A 16132-nucleotide genomic window follows, 5' to 3' on the forward strand; every position below is an offset into this window, starting at 1 on the left:
ATCCCTTGTTTTACATGAGTGAAAACCAAGACTAGGTGAAGGGGTAACCTGTTTGCTGAGTGATTTGGAAGTCAACCGGTTAAAAAGACACGGGCATTTGTACTGGTTTTTATTTATAAACAAACTGACATAAAATAGTTAAGATGGCAGTGGGGGCAGCAGTGCTGCTGACTTGCTTAGGAGGAAGCACAGGAGCTGGCAGAAGGCAAACCCCCTCCAGCCTTGAGGTCCTCCCTCCCACCATCGGGGCCCCGTGGCCTAAAGGCATTAGGCCCCATCTTTTGCAGCAATTCTGACCAGGGCAGGGAGCTGTGATGGGAGCAGGAGAGGGAGAAAGCTCCATCAGAGATGGAGATTGGGACTACAAAGGGCCCAGTGTGGGAAGAGGGACCCTCACTTTTCATGCTCAGTGAGCCATATAGTTCTGTCCATTCCAGAGAGAAAGTGCCCTAGGGGTGTGTCCTCTGAAATAGGGCCACACTTCTCTGGAGAGGGCCTTTCTGGACCACAGAGGGTGGTCTCCCTCTTCCTAAAAATGTCTGGTGCAAGAAAAGCTAAGTCCAAGTGCCAGAAGCAATAAATTAGCAGTAAGAAAGGAATTTTTTTTTTTTTTTTTTTTTTTTAAAAAGGTCTGCACCATAAGTTCAGAGTCTGGGGATCTGGTGAGAAGGCATGAACTGGGTACCATGGGACACTATACCAAGCTCAGAAGATAGTAAGGGGCCTGGGTGCCAGGGCCTTTCAAAGCCTTAGGGTTGGCTTCTTCCTCCATCTCTTACAAGGTGCTCAGCCTAAACTTCTGGCGAGACACTGGCTAGCCTTGAGAAATAAATAGAAGGGGCCTGGAGCCACAGCAGGCTAGGGAAAGAGCAGCACCAGCCCTGGGCCCACATTCTTCCCTCCTCAGTCCTTCATGGAAGGACACACCATGGCAGGAGGGGTAGCAGTGTGGTTCTGCAGCCTCCTAGAATCCTGAGGTCACCCAGAGCCCTACTAAGGTGCCTGGGCGCTGACTGGTGGCTTCGAGGAGAATGTCTCCTGTTCAGAACTTGCCCTGCTTCAGCCGGTCAATGTGAAAGGAGAGCTTGAGGGCAGGCCCCAGCTTCAGGCCCATGTACTTCATCATCATGTCACTGCGCAGAAGGAGCAAGGCCTTGCCATCGATCTCCTGGGGGTGGGGAGGAGCCACTATCAGATGTCTGGTTGGTCTGACACCTCAGGTGCCAATCAAAGACCACCCAGAACAGTGTTAGACACACAGTACAGTCAGGTTGCTGGGATCCTGAAGATTGCCTGTTCCCCTCCCTGGCACTCAGCATTTCTCCCCAGGAAGGTACTAAAGAACAGGCTCCTTCCACCTTGGCTCTTCTGTGCTGTTTTCCTGCCCTAAGCATCTGAGAAGCCTTGCAGTCAGTAGACCTGTACAGGCTGTGTAGACACTGACCCTCGAAATGCACTGAGCCCAGAGTCTCTTGGGGGAGGGGGGTGTGTGGTAACCTTTAGGCCTGCTCTGGAGCCCTTGCAAACCCACCTACCTAAAAGATTTCCATGGTCAGTGACGGGACAAATTTTATCTCTGTGACCACTGGAAGAATGTCATCAAGCAGCAGCAATGTTAGGAAAATGGGTTTGAGCCCTACAGTTGGGATGTAGTCAGAGGTGGAAGGCAAGGGCAATGCCTGGCCATACAACCAAATGGTGTCCTGAAGGGGGCACTAGGCTCTCAGGTCAGCAGCGGAAGAGGACCAGTGAAGGCGGCAGGGGCCACTTACATAGATTGTTTAACTTGGTCTGCAATCCCTGAGTCTCACACCAAGACAGACAGGGTAAAGCACCCTTGGGATCTGAGCCCCAGGCCACAAAGCCAGTAGGAATGTGGCCCAGTGAGAGCCTATGCTAAGAATAATGTAAACAGTGCCCAGTGGGGTCTACTTAAGATGGCATCACTTACATTATATTCAATGGACACAGATCAGACAGTCATGCCTTCTAGGATCTCTAGGTTGCAGCACACACAGGAGGTCAGACAAAGATACCTACATGTTTTCGGAAGAGGTCAGCATGGGATCCGAGCTGAGGATCGGCTTCCCGGATAAACTGCATCACATCCTCCACTGTCCATGAGGAGGGGTCCCGGCCACTCAGGCGAGGGGGATCTCGGCTTTCCAGATATCGATCCGACCCTGAAGGATAGGAGGGCACCTACCATAATGCACAAAATGACTGCTGGTCCCTCCCCACTGATCTGATACACTCCATGGCCTCAGAAGTGATGCCCATAGCAACATTCAAGTGATAGGAGATGACTAGAAGTTGCCCGGGAAGAATTTTTCCATAAAGAGAAGTCACAACTTCATTCATTGAGCTTTTGGAGGTTTCACAGAGGGGCAGTGATTCACACTGAACCCGAGTCAGGTATCAGTGTAAGGAGACTACTTGGGTTTGGCTGGGCAGGAGGGAGTAGATGTTTACTTTTGCCTTGACTTGGAGCTAGAGAAATAATGGTATTTGAGTGAAACTAAGCTTCTCCACAGTCTCATATGCTAGAGAGAGAGAGAGAGAGAGAGAGAGAAAGAGAGAGAGAGAGAGAGAGAGAAAGAGGGGGGGAAGGGAGAGGTTCTCAGTGTTAAGGCCCTGTTTACAGCTTTTATCTCAATTGTGGTTGAAACACAGCTCTTCTACTTTCCCTATGTGATTTGGGATCTGATTATTTTGGTCATCCACTGTTGCAGATTTTCTTGCTCATATATTCCCTTTGCCTGGGTGTCTTCTTCCTTCAGTCTCTGTCTCTTCAGGCAAACTTCAGCTTATTTAAGGAGGTCTTGGTCCCAGAACCAGACCTGTTTCAATGCTGAAAGAAATGGACCCTCAAAGCATCTCCTGTACTAGTTACAACCTGTTCTGCATACAGTTGCTCCATCCCATGACTGCAGTGATCTGTGCTCTCTAAAGTGACTGAGAACCTTTACAAAGCAGTAATGGGATCTCATCGATTCCTTCTGACTCACTGCCATACCTCCCACTGTCCAGGAAATGGCATCTGAGTCCTCACAGCGTTGATGGAGTGGAGTGAGGAGGTTCTCAGTCGTCCTGCCCAGCTTCATGTCACACTCCATTCTGGTTTCCTGCCCTTACTTACCCGCTCTGGAACACCTCAAGCTCTTAACTTCTGACTTGTCTAGAATGTTCTTTTCTAATCTGACTCTTCCACATTTGTATCTTTCTCAGTTGTCAACCTTCTCTGATGTCATCACTCAGTTTATTTACCCTGGGCACATATCATACCACTATACTTTCATGCACTCATTTATCTGGTGTGTGTTACCTATGTCCCCCATTATTGAATGTAAGTGGTACCATGGTTCTTGTCCCGTTCCTGACACATGAAGGAGTAACTGGTCTGCCTCAGTGATGCCTGACAATGAGTTCAGTGAATTAATGATCATGCCATCACATGTGTATTTTTCTGTTTCCCCTACCAGACCATGGCTTTGTTGTCGGCAGGGGCTTTACCTTGCACACCTGTGTAATCTTCAGCACCTACAGATACCCTGTCACATATCTACCTGGTAGTAGAGCTAAGGCATATAAGCAAAAAATGGTATTCTTTACCTATCTTCTGTAGAGGCTAGAATCTCCTCCTGCTTCCCTTCATTCTGGGCCTTGGGGCTGAAAGCATGCTAGCTTGACCCGTCTGACCTTTCTTTTTTGTTTAAGATTAGCAGAGCTTCAGCAAATCTTTCCAGCTCTTGGTCAGGTACTGAGCAGACAAGGGCAAAAGTGCTAAGCAAGCAGATGATTAGAGGCACAGACACCCTGAGGGGTTTTAGGTGCTAAGAAGGAAGACAGGGCTTTGTGAGCTACTCATTTCCCCCTAACTAAAAGTCCTTGGTGATGCCAAAGTGAAACCAGCTGCAGATACTCTGGAGAAAGATGTGGCTGGTGTGTGTGTCTCATTGTATATGTGTTAGTGTGCCCTTTTGGACCATCTAGCTAATGCCTTTAATGAGGAGCTAGGACGTGTGTGTGTGTATTCACACATAAATACACATGTTTATACACATATACATATGCCAGGAACACACATACAAAGTCAACTGCATTGTGTTCCCCCAAATTCTTATGTTGACATTCCTAACCCTCAAAAAGAGACGGTATTAGGAGTTTGGGCAGAGCCCAAGTTTAATAAAAAGATCAGTGCTCTTTTTATAAAGGAGGTCTGAATGGGGAACCCCCACCCCAGTCTTTAGGTTAAGTAAGGCTGGATGGTCCTCATCAAACAGATATGCCAACACCTTGATCTTGGCTTTCCAGCTTTTAGGACTAGGAGAAATAAGTTTCTGTTGTTTGTAAGCAATCTACATTATAGTATTTTGTTGTAGCAGTGAAAATGGGCTAACAATTCACATAGTGAATACTATTATGGATTTATAAACTCAACAAGGGCAGGCGGCAGAAGCTTTAATTTATGCGATGGTCAGAGAGACATTCATGAAATGACATCTCAGCAAAGACCTGAAGCAGCAGAACAGTTTAAGGTTAGCAGGAAGGGAAGGGAATGAGGGAGGACAGTGTGAGATGATACCTGAGGCACATCTGCTTGCAGAGGGGAAGTGGGCAGGGTGGTGAAGATAATAGAGAACCTTGTGTATCACTGACAACTACTGACTTTTCTTAGGTAGGTCTGTCTGAGCAGATGAGTGATGCACTAATCTAGAAGTTGCATTTACACAGTCTGGTGAGAATAGGGCATGGAGAGTCTTGGTAATAGTGTAGGCAACAGACAAACACAAAATGCACTGCAGAGGTAATCAGGAAGGCAACTGGGTCTAAGCACAGTAGCCTAGAAGTTAGAAAACCTACCATTCTCAGTTCCTGTGACCTCAGAAATAGCCCTTGAAGGCCATCTTCAGCATAGAAAGGAGGAAACAGGCCTAGGAGGTGAAGAATTGACTAGGTAAGACTACCCAGCTAGGAAAGAGACGAGCTGGTGCCTTATTGACTTCTCCTGTTCCTTTTTCTGTACAGAGCAGACCTCAGAGCCGTCACTCCCACACTCAGGGAAGGCAGACTATATCACTCTGACTGTAGAGAGCATCTACAACGGGCCAGGCTTGCATACTTGGATCTGATATTCTAGGTTAACAAAGTAAGAAAGGGGATAGACTCAAATTCTTATCTCTCTCTCTCTCTCTCTCTCTCTCTCTCTCTCTCTCTCTGTTGAAACAAGCAGTCTAGAGCTCATCAGATAGAATCCTCTAGCCTTAGAGGTTCTTCATTGACAAAAGAGTTTTGAGTATGACTGACACAAAGACTCATGATGTGCTTAAAGAGGGGAGCTCTGCTACCACAGTGCCATCTGGGTTAAGTAGAAGAGGCAGCCTATCACAGTGTATCCCTTCCAGAACCAGACCTTGCTATGATGGAGATGAACATCACAGGAACTCTCCACATACCTGGGGAATGACTTAGTTTCCAAAATGATTCCATATCCCTTCTTTCATTTGTTCCTTTGAATACTCCTGTGGAAAGAACCAGGTTGATATGAGAATTTCCGTTCTTCATGAGGAACACTTTACATACAGGAGACCTAGTCTAAAGGCAAGGGAATTAAGGGAGCCATGTCTCAGCTACCATCTCTACCTGACCATTCTTTCTACTTTGTTTGCCCCCTCATAGTGCTGAGGTCTAACACAGGATTCTTCCTCTGTCTCAGTCTTCTCAAACGCTCTCTTACAAAGTCATCTTGCACTTCTTGTTGCTAGAATCTTTTTATTCTATAGACTTCACATACCCTGGGCTGCAGAGGCTAGGGTTTGAGGACAGTATTCTCCCAGCTTCCTGATGGTGTTTCTAGATCATCCTCCTATGAACCTCACATAGAGGCTAAGCCTATATCCAGCCACCTGCTCTTTCTGACCGCAATTACTTACCAGTAGATCTCTGTGTTGTGTTCACTTATTAAAATGAAGACTCCTTTTGGTTCTTAGATCACTCTGTTATAGTTCTTGCTGTTACCAGTGTCAAACTTCCAGTGACTTTCACCTCTTCTCTAGTCCAGATGGTGACTGCTAAGGCCACTGTCTGGTACTTATCAGCATTTGGAACAAGCTGCTTCAGAATTTTAAGTATGCCCTTCTCTGTGCTTATCTTTCCAGCTGTCTTGAAACTTATCCCCTAGAGCTATTCTGTTAAAATGCTCAGCTGCCAATGACCCTCACTGCTCTTCCCTCCCAGCTCCACTGATTGCTTTCTGTGCTGTCCTCCCTCCTGGTTCTTGTTTTACCAGTCCACCACAAAGCCTTGATTCCCAAACCATCTTGTCTCACATTATAAAGAAGACTCTAAGAAACAAAAAGAAAACCATAGCTCTTGCAAACTAGTCTCCACCCACAGCTGCCCCCTGAGGTTTCTTGCAGACATTCTTTTCTTGATCCATTAGCTTCTGTATGACTGGTCTAACCTTTCACCACTCCTAAGGTCTTTCCTACTCAGTCCTTTCTCTGTTCACCGACGGCAGTCTTCTTCCCAGGCCAGAGAAGGTGTATCTGCTCATTTGTCTGCCTGTGCTCTGGGACTCCTACTACTTCTCATTATTCCTTTCTTCTCTGCTATATTCTTAACTTCTCAGAAGTTCAAGTTGTCTTTTGACAATCATGCCCAAGTGCTCCACTTGATAAGAACTTCTTTTGACTCACAGACTCTATTATAATTTGCCTTTATTTTGATCAAATTCTCACCTTAACATTTCCTCAACCCATGGGAATCTACCCTTCCTATGTTTGTTGATAAGATCACCAACTACATACCAATTATGGAGTCCTGCAGGTATTCCTCAGGCAAGGTGCCACTTAAACACTCTTGGGAGTGTCCAGCCACCATCCAACTAACTTCTCTTTCTCCTCACTCTTGAGTGCCCTCCTTCTGTGTACGCCTCTGTTCCTGCTCCCACCTTTGAAGCTCTTTCTACCAGGCATCCATTTTTGGTAAGCTGCTCTTTTGACCCCACCTTTATTTCTGGCAACTCATTCACTATAAAGTTTCAGCTCTGCACTTTTCCTGTGAATGTGACGTGCAGTAGCTGCTGTCTGTTGTGTATCTATCTCCAATGTGATTCACAGCATTTCCTCCCTTCCATTTCTGGGTCTTTCGTAGTGAATGGCATACTATTCAACCAGCTGCATTTAGGTATCTAAACCTGGAAGAGTCTCCACTTCCTCACTATCTTCAATTTTTTCTAAGTTAACCTAGTGAGAACTTTCATATCTAACACTGTCCTAATTTTCAGGCCTTTCTCACTTCTGGTGTGGCCCATTCTTTCTAGTCTTGTCACTCAAGTTAGTTCAATCCAGCACTCTGTGGTACTCAAACAGAGTTCTGTTTATGCCTTGCTTCTGTTGGATACCACTGGTAGCCTAACTCTGCTGGGCATGATCAGCTCCAGACTCTTTAGTTTCGAAGTTTTCAATAATATAAGCCCTGACCTTTTACATTATGTTTCTGCAATAATGAAATACATACAGTCCTGGTTCTATACATTCTACTCTCTATCTTTACCCCATCCTTTTTTCCTCTTCCTCAGCTGGAACACAGCCATTCATCTTGTTTCAGACAAGGAAGACAGCCTTGAAGGCATAGCTTGGATTAGGTGCCCCTTCCTGCAATTTTATACTACCAATTATGCATCGTTATTGCTTTATAATTACTTTTAAAAGTGTATCTCCTGCATAAGGCATTTAAAAAAAGTAGTTTGCAAACTATACAAATACAGATGGGATTCAAATAAATGGTTAAAGGCTAGAAGAACACCCCTTCCCCATCCCTTTTATGTTTTTGTTTTCTCCAAACCATGCCCAGAATACGAATTACATCCCAGATGGTTGGACAAGGCAGAGTAGCGAGCACAGCCCCAGTCCCATCACCATGTAGCAGGGCAGCAACACTAGTTTCCTGATATTCTTTTTGAGCCCAGGAGCAAGGGACGGAGAAAGGGCAAGGAGTCCTGACCAGCTTACCCCTGGAGCAGAGCCTACGCACAGCGGAGGCAGTGCTCAATGGGAGGCCACAGGAGGGAAGCAAGGGTCGATACCCAGGAGTTCGAAGATTCTGGGAGGTGCTGACAATGTTGGCAGGCTTCAAGGCAGAGTCCATCAAGTCTGAGTGTGTCTCCAAGGACCGGGCCAGGCTATTCCCCAGGACAAAGGCTTCACCTGGAAAATAATAAAACTAGGGCTAAAGTAAGGACTGGCTTGGAAGGACTGGCAGAGTGCTGGCTCCAGGTATCTTCCTGAGCGGAACAAGAGGCAGCAAGACATAAAGCTCTACAAGGACAGAATGCCTGTGTATCAACCATGGCTCCTGGCTCCACTAGGAGCTCGGGACTTGGATTCCTCTCTGGATTCTGGTTTCTCTAGATTGTTACTCTTGGCCTGGCATATTTTGAAGGTCTTTTCTGGATAAGGACAACTTAAACAAGCAAACAAAAACTAGAGCTACTTTAGGTGGGAGACAATTCCTTAGTCATAAGGTGCTAGAAAGAGGGTGAGGGTCGTGGGAAAGGATTTGCATGCTCAGAGGACTCTGTATGTGTGTGCCCATGTACATGCATGTGGAGGCCAGAGGATACTGGGCATCTTCCTCTGCCATTTCCTGCCTAATTCCCTTGAGGCAGGGTCTGTCACTGAGCCTGAAGTTCCACTGTTTTGTCTAGGCTGGATGGCTAGTGAGATCCCATAATCTGCCTGTCTCTGACCCCCAGTATGGAGTTACAGGCACAGACAGTCATGCCTAGTTTTTATGTGGGTCCCAAGGATTCAAAGAAAGTCCTCACAATTTCAGAGTTAGTGCTTTTAATTCCTGAGTCATCTCCCAGGCCTCACATGAGGATTCTTTAGAAGCAGATGCTGGTCTATCAGCAGGACATCTCAGAAATACTCCACGACACCTGGTTATAGGCCTGTCTGCAGAGGACCTGTTTCTTCAATGTCTCTAGTCACCTGTGTTGACCTTGTTCTACAGAAACATTCCAAGGAGGCTGGGGGAAGCTCAGGCACTGGGACTAGGATCAGGGGAAGAACTTGACTCTGTCACTCAGCAGAATGCTTCTCACTACATCGTAGGAAACCCTGAAGAAATCTACCCATACCCCAGGAAGCCTGCCAAAGGGGCTGTGAACACCTGAAAGCTTTTAGGAAGGGAATCTCATGCTAGTTTGTCTCTATGGCCAGTATCCGGTAGCAGAACCCAGTCACCATGTCATGTAATCTAAAGCTGAGACCTAACCTAAGGCATTGGATGGTGTATTGGCTAGTCTTATGCCAACCTGACACAAGCTAGAATTATCTGAAAGGATGGAACCTCACTTGAGAAAATGCCTCCTTGAGATCTGGCTGTAAGGCATTTCCTTAATTGATGGGAGAGGGCCCAGATCAGTGTGAGTGAGGGGTCATGCAGAAAATTGAGGCTTGACACTAGGAAGAGAGTCTAGGAGAGGATATTGGTGAAAGCACAGCCCACTTGCAGCAGAAGACCACAGCATTTTGGAGATTCTAGTACCACAGGATGACCCCCAAGAACAGCAAGCTAGAGTTTGCTGAGAAGAGGGAATCTCAATTGAAAATACCTCCATAAGATCCAGTTGTAAAGTGGTTTCCTAGTGACTAATGAGGGTGGGCCTGGCCCATTGTGGGTGGTGCCATCCCTGGGCTGGTGGTCTTGGGTTCTATAAGAAAGCAGGCTGAGCAAGCCATGTTGAGTACAATGTTCTCTAGGTTTGGTGTTTGTCTGACCTCTGTTTGATAAAGACCCCAATGATGGTTGTTTTCTTGAGGGATTTTTGGCAATCATGTTATTGTTGAGAGTTAAAATTCTCATTTTTTTTTTTTTAAGTTAAAATTTGTCTTCTTCCAAATCCTTCCCCATGTTCTATTCTCTGTACTCTAAGAACAACTCTTGAGACCGTCCTGCCTTCCAGGCTTCCCTGGGAGTATTTGTTACCTGTGGCTTTTCGCCATATGCCTTTCCTCCTTCCTCACTTCCTTGCTGGCTACCCTCCTCAGAGAATACTAGTAGGGCAACTTTTTGCAGTAAGATCTGGAGAAGAGCTGCCTCTTATTGATGGTATGTGCACAGAGGAAGGGCCTCACCTCTGCCCACTGACATCCAGTAGAGCAGCAGCACACCCTAATTTCTCTAGAGTCACAACAGAAAAGTTAATTTACATTGATGCTGGATGGTTGGAAACTTTCCAGCTCTATCTGGATAGATAATCGAGTTGACTCCCAGAAAGGGCATGGTGGTGGATGAATAATCATGCCGGGAAAGAACTCAAGTCCTTGAGTCTTGGAACAAAGGCAGTGCTTCCACTGGCAGGAACAGCCAGACAATCTCAAAACAGCACATCTAGAGGTTAATGCCAGACAGATTTCAAAATAGCAAATGTTAATATCCATAGCAACTAGCTGAATTAAAAGATTTCCTTCCTCATAGTACCAATTTTTAGGGGGTCCAAAGGAGTTCCTTACTTTAGCTTCCACAAGGCTGACTCAAAGACAAGAAGTTCTGGAGGAGGGCCTCAGCTGCCTAGCCCAGGAGTCTGCTTAGCCACTTGCTTTCACTTTCTTCTTTGCTTATCGTAAGTGGCTGGGCTAGGGCACCTCTGCTCTATGCACTTAACCACGTGCCTCTTCCCTCTTAACGTCTAGACTGCAGGGGTTCAGTCTGTCTTAACCATCTCCTAAAATCCAGCATAGAATCTGGCAAAGAGTGAGGGTTTAATAAATGTTTGATGACCTAAAGCAAAAACACTTGGAGTGGGTTTTGTAAAATACCAATGTAGTCAGAGAAGACAGAAAGAGAAGTCCTGTAGATAAAGGAAGCGTAAGAGATAGGACAGTGAAAGACACCAAATGATCTCTTACTGGATCCTAAATTAGAGAAAAACAAAACAAAAATCAGCTACAAAAGACATTATTGAAACAAATGGGGAAATTCTGATCTGGATGGTATATTAGCCCAGAAGTGTTTTATTTACATTAAGTTTCTTGAACATAAAAATAATGTCCTTCCTTTTGCCCTTCCACCCTTCTTGTCTCTCATTCTCTTTTCTTCATCTTCCCTCTTCATCTGACATAGGGTTTCACTGTGTAGCCCAGGCTACCCTTTAACTTGTGAACCTCTTGCCTAAAATTCTTGAGGTCTGGGATTACAGGTATGTATCTATGTTCTGTGCTCTTTAAAAGAGATATATAAAAAAATATTTCACCTGTTAGCTGGGCCTTGGTGGCACTTGGAAGGCATGGGTAGGAAGATCTCTGCAAGTTCGAGGCCAGCTTGGTCTATAGAGCTAGTTATAAGACGGCGAGGGCTACACAAAGAAACATCCTGTCTGGAAAAACCAAACCAAACAAAAATTTCACTTGCGGTTAACTCTTGTGTTAATAAACAAAAGCCATACACATATACATATTAAATATTTAGATACAAATATATGTGTGAATAGAGAGACTGAACAAATACTGAAAAAAGTTAAAAGTGACTCTTAGTGAAAGACTCATTTTACTTTTGTTGTTATTGTTGCAATTTTTCTGTAGGTTTGAAAGTTTCCAAAATAGAGCAGTGAAAAAAATTACGTCTTAAGTTAGGTAAGGAAGTTTAAAAGGATATGCACTTTTTTTTTTTTTTTTGAGACAGGGTTTCTCTGTGTAGCCATGGCTGTCCTGTAACTCCCTCTATAGATCAGACTGGCCTTGAACTCACAGAGATCCACCTACCTCAGCCTCCAAGTGCTGGGATTAACAGCGTGCGCCACCACAGCCTGGCTCTGGATATGAACTTTTGATGGCTGTGTTGCATTGTAAGTACATGGTCAGCTAAGACAAGTCCATAGCAATAGGGCAATGGGGTGGCAAGGCAGGATGGGGGAGAGGGGAAAGGGCTCCAGTAAACAATCCAGGCAACACAGATGGGACCCATGGTTGCCACATCAGTAGAAATGTGTCACTAGGCAGATGGACAGGAATGGCAAAAAACAGATTCAAAGGAAAATCAAAAGAAAGCTATGGGTACTGATGGAGCTCTCTGTAGAAGGTGGATAAGAAATCCGAAAAATAAAGGTGCTGCTGAGGTATCAGAGGCAGAGCAAAGGATCAGTCAGACAGCAGCAGACAGGGAAGACAAGCTACAGAGTAAGGAGTCAGAAGTCCAGACAAGGCCCTGGCTTGTCTGGGCACAGTTAAAACTCTTCTGAGAAGCAAACAGAAGCCAGGAAGAGCAGACAATGTGCTGAAAACCTTCCATGAGAAACAGCTTGGCTAGCAGAGCTCAGAGTTGGTGCAGTCTGTCTGGAAATAGGGTAATAAGGATAGGACACAGCCGACAGCTCAGAGTGACACTCCTGGTTTTTTGTCTTGTCTCTAGCTGGCAAGGCAGGAAAGAAGAGTCTGGATGGAGCTGCCTTTTCATTGGTGTTGAATTAGAGAGACAAACCAGAACAGAAGTCCTAGGAAGGCTGTGCCCTATGTCAATCCCCAGCCACCTTCATCGAGGCCCAGTGTGGGCATGTCCCTAGCAGCCTCTGAATGCTGCTGCCAATGTACTTTTCTTAGTTCTTGACAGAGTGTTCTATTTAAGAATTCTGAATTTCGGTTTTGTTTTTTTTTTTAACAGCTGCCCTATTGGACATGCCACTCCCTCTCACGCACCTTCTCTTTCAGACTTCCAGTTAGGCCTTTTATTAGGAAATACAGCCCAGGGCTCCCAAATGACAATGCTGAGAATATTTAACACTTTGTCTTTTGTCTGTACCAACTCTATCCTATCCAATACAATATTCTAACTGCAGGGCTGTTCTTACAGGTTCTGATTTTGGGAAAAACAAAACAAAACAAAACAAAACAAAAATCCAGAGCAGGTATTTTAAAAAGTTCCCTCAGAAGAAAAGAACCAGCTGAGGAGCACGATTCAGCTGCAGGGACCAGATGTTTAGTTTACATGTAGACATATGAGGGATTTAGGTATCTTTTAACCGCAAATCACATAAGCAATTCTCACTTGGTTGCAGAGCTATGGAGGGGTAAGAGGAGACTGGGTGGGTGGTCACTTTCCTGAGAAGAGTCTCTAGGAGTGATACTTTAATCAGAAGTCATTAAGAATCTGATGAAAAGACAATAGGGAAGGGATTGTGGGAATAAGACTCATGTAGAAGACCCCAGAGCACCTTTCAGACTCATGAGCCCCCATAGCAGACAGAGTAGTCCCAGGGTGTAGTATTTCCTTTCGGCTTGGAGCACCATCCACAGGTCTCTTTTAAAGGGCAATTCCTCCCTCTTAACAGCAACCTACCTTTCTAGGTTTCCAAGCAAGCTTTCCTCCCTCCCTTGGTTCTGCGTCCTGTTCTCCAGATCAGAGATGCCGAGCTCCACTTCAAGCTCTCTTGGAAGTGCTTAGTCACTGACCCAGCCACGTGGCATCTGCTTCCCCATTGTGGGGATGGTATGTTAACTAAAAAGTTATTTTCCAGACTAGTTGGAAACAGCAGGAACTTGAACTGACTTGTTAGACTGGCAATGCTAGAAGTTAGGGCCACATGCCAAAGAAAAGAATGGATGGCCAATCAACATGGAGCAACTTTCTCAATCTCTAAATTCAAAGACTAAACCTTGTTGCTAGCAAAGGAGAGCTATATGAGGCCTTTGATGGTAGATTCATACTGGGGGTTGTGTTAGGACTTCGTGGGCTGCACATGTGGTCTGGAGACCAGAAGGAAATCATAGGGCAACTTCTAGAAATAGGGGTCCAGAGGAAAGAGAAATTCTAGAGTGACAGCAAAATTCTGAAGCGTTAAGGTGGTGGAAGACCACCAACTCGTAGATATGACCCAGATGTGGCAAAAGGCAAAGGGCAGAAAACCAGATCTCTGGATGGTGGGTGCGAGGCTTGCAGGCCTGAGGACTGCCCCTGGGCCCTTGCAGGCACTACTGGATGCCCAGCCCCCTTCTCAGCCCAGGCCCCATCCCAGCTCCTACCTGGTAGGTACCTGTCGTGGCTGTGGCTGTACTCTGTGGCAGTGACTGATAAGTGGGTCTGTGTAAAGGGCTGGTTGCCAAACAGATTGTCACTCCGAAGGTTGTGGCAGAGCTTCTCCAGGAAGCGGAGGACGTAGGTAATGCTGTTGACTGCTGGGAGGTTGAGAGTGTGCTGTTCCCGGTCGAACACCGCTGTGGAGTTAAGTAAACAAAACAAATCAGTTATGCAGTGAAGTGCAGCACTGGCCAGAGACGCCCAGCTCACTTCATGTCTTGGGCTTGGCCAGTTACAAAGAGGCAGTGCCAGGCTGCTTGCCTGCTTCCTGCTGCCCTCCCTTGCCCAAGGGCTTTGATTTTTGCCTCTAACTCCAAAGAGTGTGCAATCATGGGAGTGCCAGGCCAGGTCTGTTGCAACCTCAGGGCTTTGGAATGATTTCACTCAACTTGTGAAAACAACTATAAACATAATGCTACCTGCTTCATCACCTGGCTGGACCTCCTCCAGGAAATGTGTTCACCTGGGGTGCTATTTTTACAAGACGACTGCCCAAGAACAGGAAAGCTAAGCAGAAGAAGAGAATACTGCCATTGCTAACACTGGCCCAAGTAAAAAAATTCCAATCTATATCAGGATACTGAATTTGAGCAACATTTGGAAATGTTTCATGCTTGTTTTTATTTTATATAGAATCTATTCTTATCAAAACATTGGCATAATTTTTAAAAAGCAAAAGGTTCATGTAATTGTTGCTGAGGTAAGTGAAGAACAGACATCTGGGGAGATAAATCAGGAAAGTTTTGAAGAGGAAGAACTCCAGGCAATAGAGGTGAAGAGCTACTCCAGGCAGTAGGAAGATGCAGACCCTGCAAACTGCGAAGAAGAGGCCAGAGAGTGGTCTGGGCCTCAGAAGGACATGGGCTTTAATGTGTCAGCAGTTCCCATCCTCTGTGCATCCAGTCACTGCCTGGACTTGGCTCCATAATGTTTTTCTCTTGTCACCCTTCCGTAGACTATTCAGATTTTCTTTTCCACCAGTGCAATCCTGAGCCTGATATCTCCTGTTTCCCTTTTCCTGGACAGTATGTGGCAGAAACCTCTGCCATACAGTAAACGCTCAACAGATACTGGCTATAAGGACTGTTTGGCTGTATACTCCCTGTCAGATGGTCCCTTAATACTACAGCAGCTTGCTGAGAAGGACAGGGAGGGGACTTTAAGGCAGCATTATAGTCAAGACCGGAAGGCTGCAGGTCAAGCCATCTGTCATAGGCTTGGTGGGTAAAAATCAGACTATGGACTTAAGAAAACTGAAATAGAAACATGGCATCGCAGGAAGGTATCTACAGTTATAGCAAAAAGTACCACACTGTTAAATCAAGCTCCCCTTTTCCCTATGTCCTGGGATTCAGCTCCCTTATATGGGAACTACAGAGACCCAGAAGCTAAGGAGGCAAAGGAATGAGAGGAAGTCGAGGTTGTCTGAAGTCAGTTGGGGAAATTCTCTGTTGCAACAACACAGCCCCTATGTATTTTTACTCTGCAATTGCTTTAAGCCACATACTCATATTTTCTGTGTGGGGGCAGGAGAGGACTCTGTTTAGTCTGTTTGGCTATTCTTGGCAGAGGTATGTGGCATATACTATATGGCACTGCTTCAGCAGAGCCTGGGGCTGGAAATAAGGACTCTTGAGGAATGCAGCACTTTTACATTCCCCACAGCCTGTAAGTATGAACCTGGCTCCAGGATGTCTCATCACAGTGAAGGCCTGCCACTCTGGTTAGGCCAAACCAGCCCAAAAGTGTTTACCTGAGATGACTTCACCACCGTGGCCCTGCTTGAGGAAGTTGAAGACAGTTTTCTGGTGATAAGCACAGTCAATGCAAGCCTGGACCGCCTGCTGCAACACCACAGAGGCACGGGCTGGCCCAAAATGGTCAGGGAGCTGTTGGATCTTCTTCTTATCCAAGTGGGGGCCTGTGCTGCCGCTCTTGTTCAGGTAGATACAAACTACAGGAAACAAAGAACCCAAGAACCTTACAGTATGCCTGGCAGAGGGAAGTTAGAGAGCAGCTGCCTCCCATCTGCTAAACTTTGGAACTGGCACCA

At 45.8% G+C, this 16132-nt stretch overlaps 1 protein-coding gene across 9 annotated transcripts in view; it reads right to left on the minus strand.

The window, feature by feature from the left end:
• Positions 1–92: 92 nt before the first annotated feature.
• Positions 93–16132, minus strand: part of Scmh1 (Scm polycomb group protein homolog 1) — a 130750-nt gene continuing 114710 nt past the window's right edge. For all 9 annotated transcript variants that reach the window (XM_060379684.1, XM_060379681.1, XM_060379676.1 and 6 more), the window contains 6 exons: positions 15833–16033; positions 14025–14216; positions 8016–8210; positions 5457–5522; positions 2041–2183; positions 93–1168 (listed from right to left, as the gene is read on the minus strand). In XM_060379684.1, coding sequence (XP_060235667.1) covers positions 1043–1168; positions 2041–2183; positions 5457–5522; positions 8016–8210; positions 14025–14216; positions 15833–16033 — 923 coding nt within the window. In that variant the 3' untranslated portion in view covers positions 93–1042. The remainder of the gene's footprint in view (positions 1169–2040; positions 2184–5456; positions 5523–8015; positions 8211–14024; positions 14217–15832; positions 16034–16132) is intronic.

Source organism: Meriones unguiculatus, chromosome 3 (assembly GCF_030254825.1).
Source record: "Meriones unguiculatus strain TT.TT164.6M chromosome 3, Bangor_MerUng_6.1, whole genome shotgun sequence".
Taxonomy (NCBI): Eukaryota; Metazoa; Chordata; class Mammalia; order Rodentia; family Muridae; genus Meriones; species Meriones unguiculatus.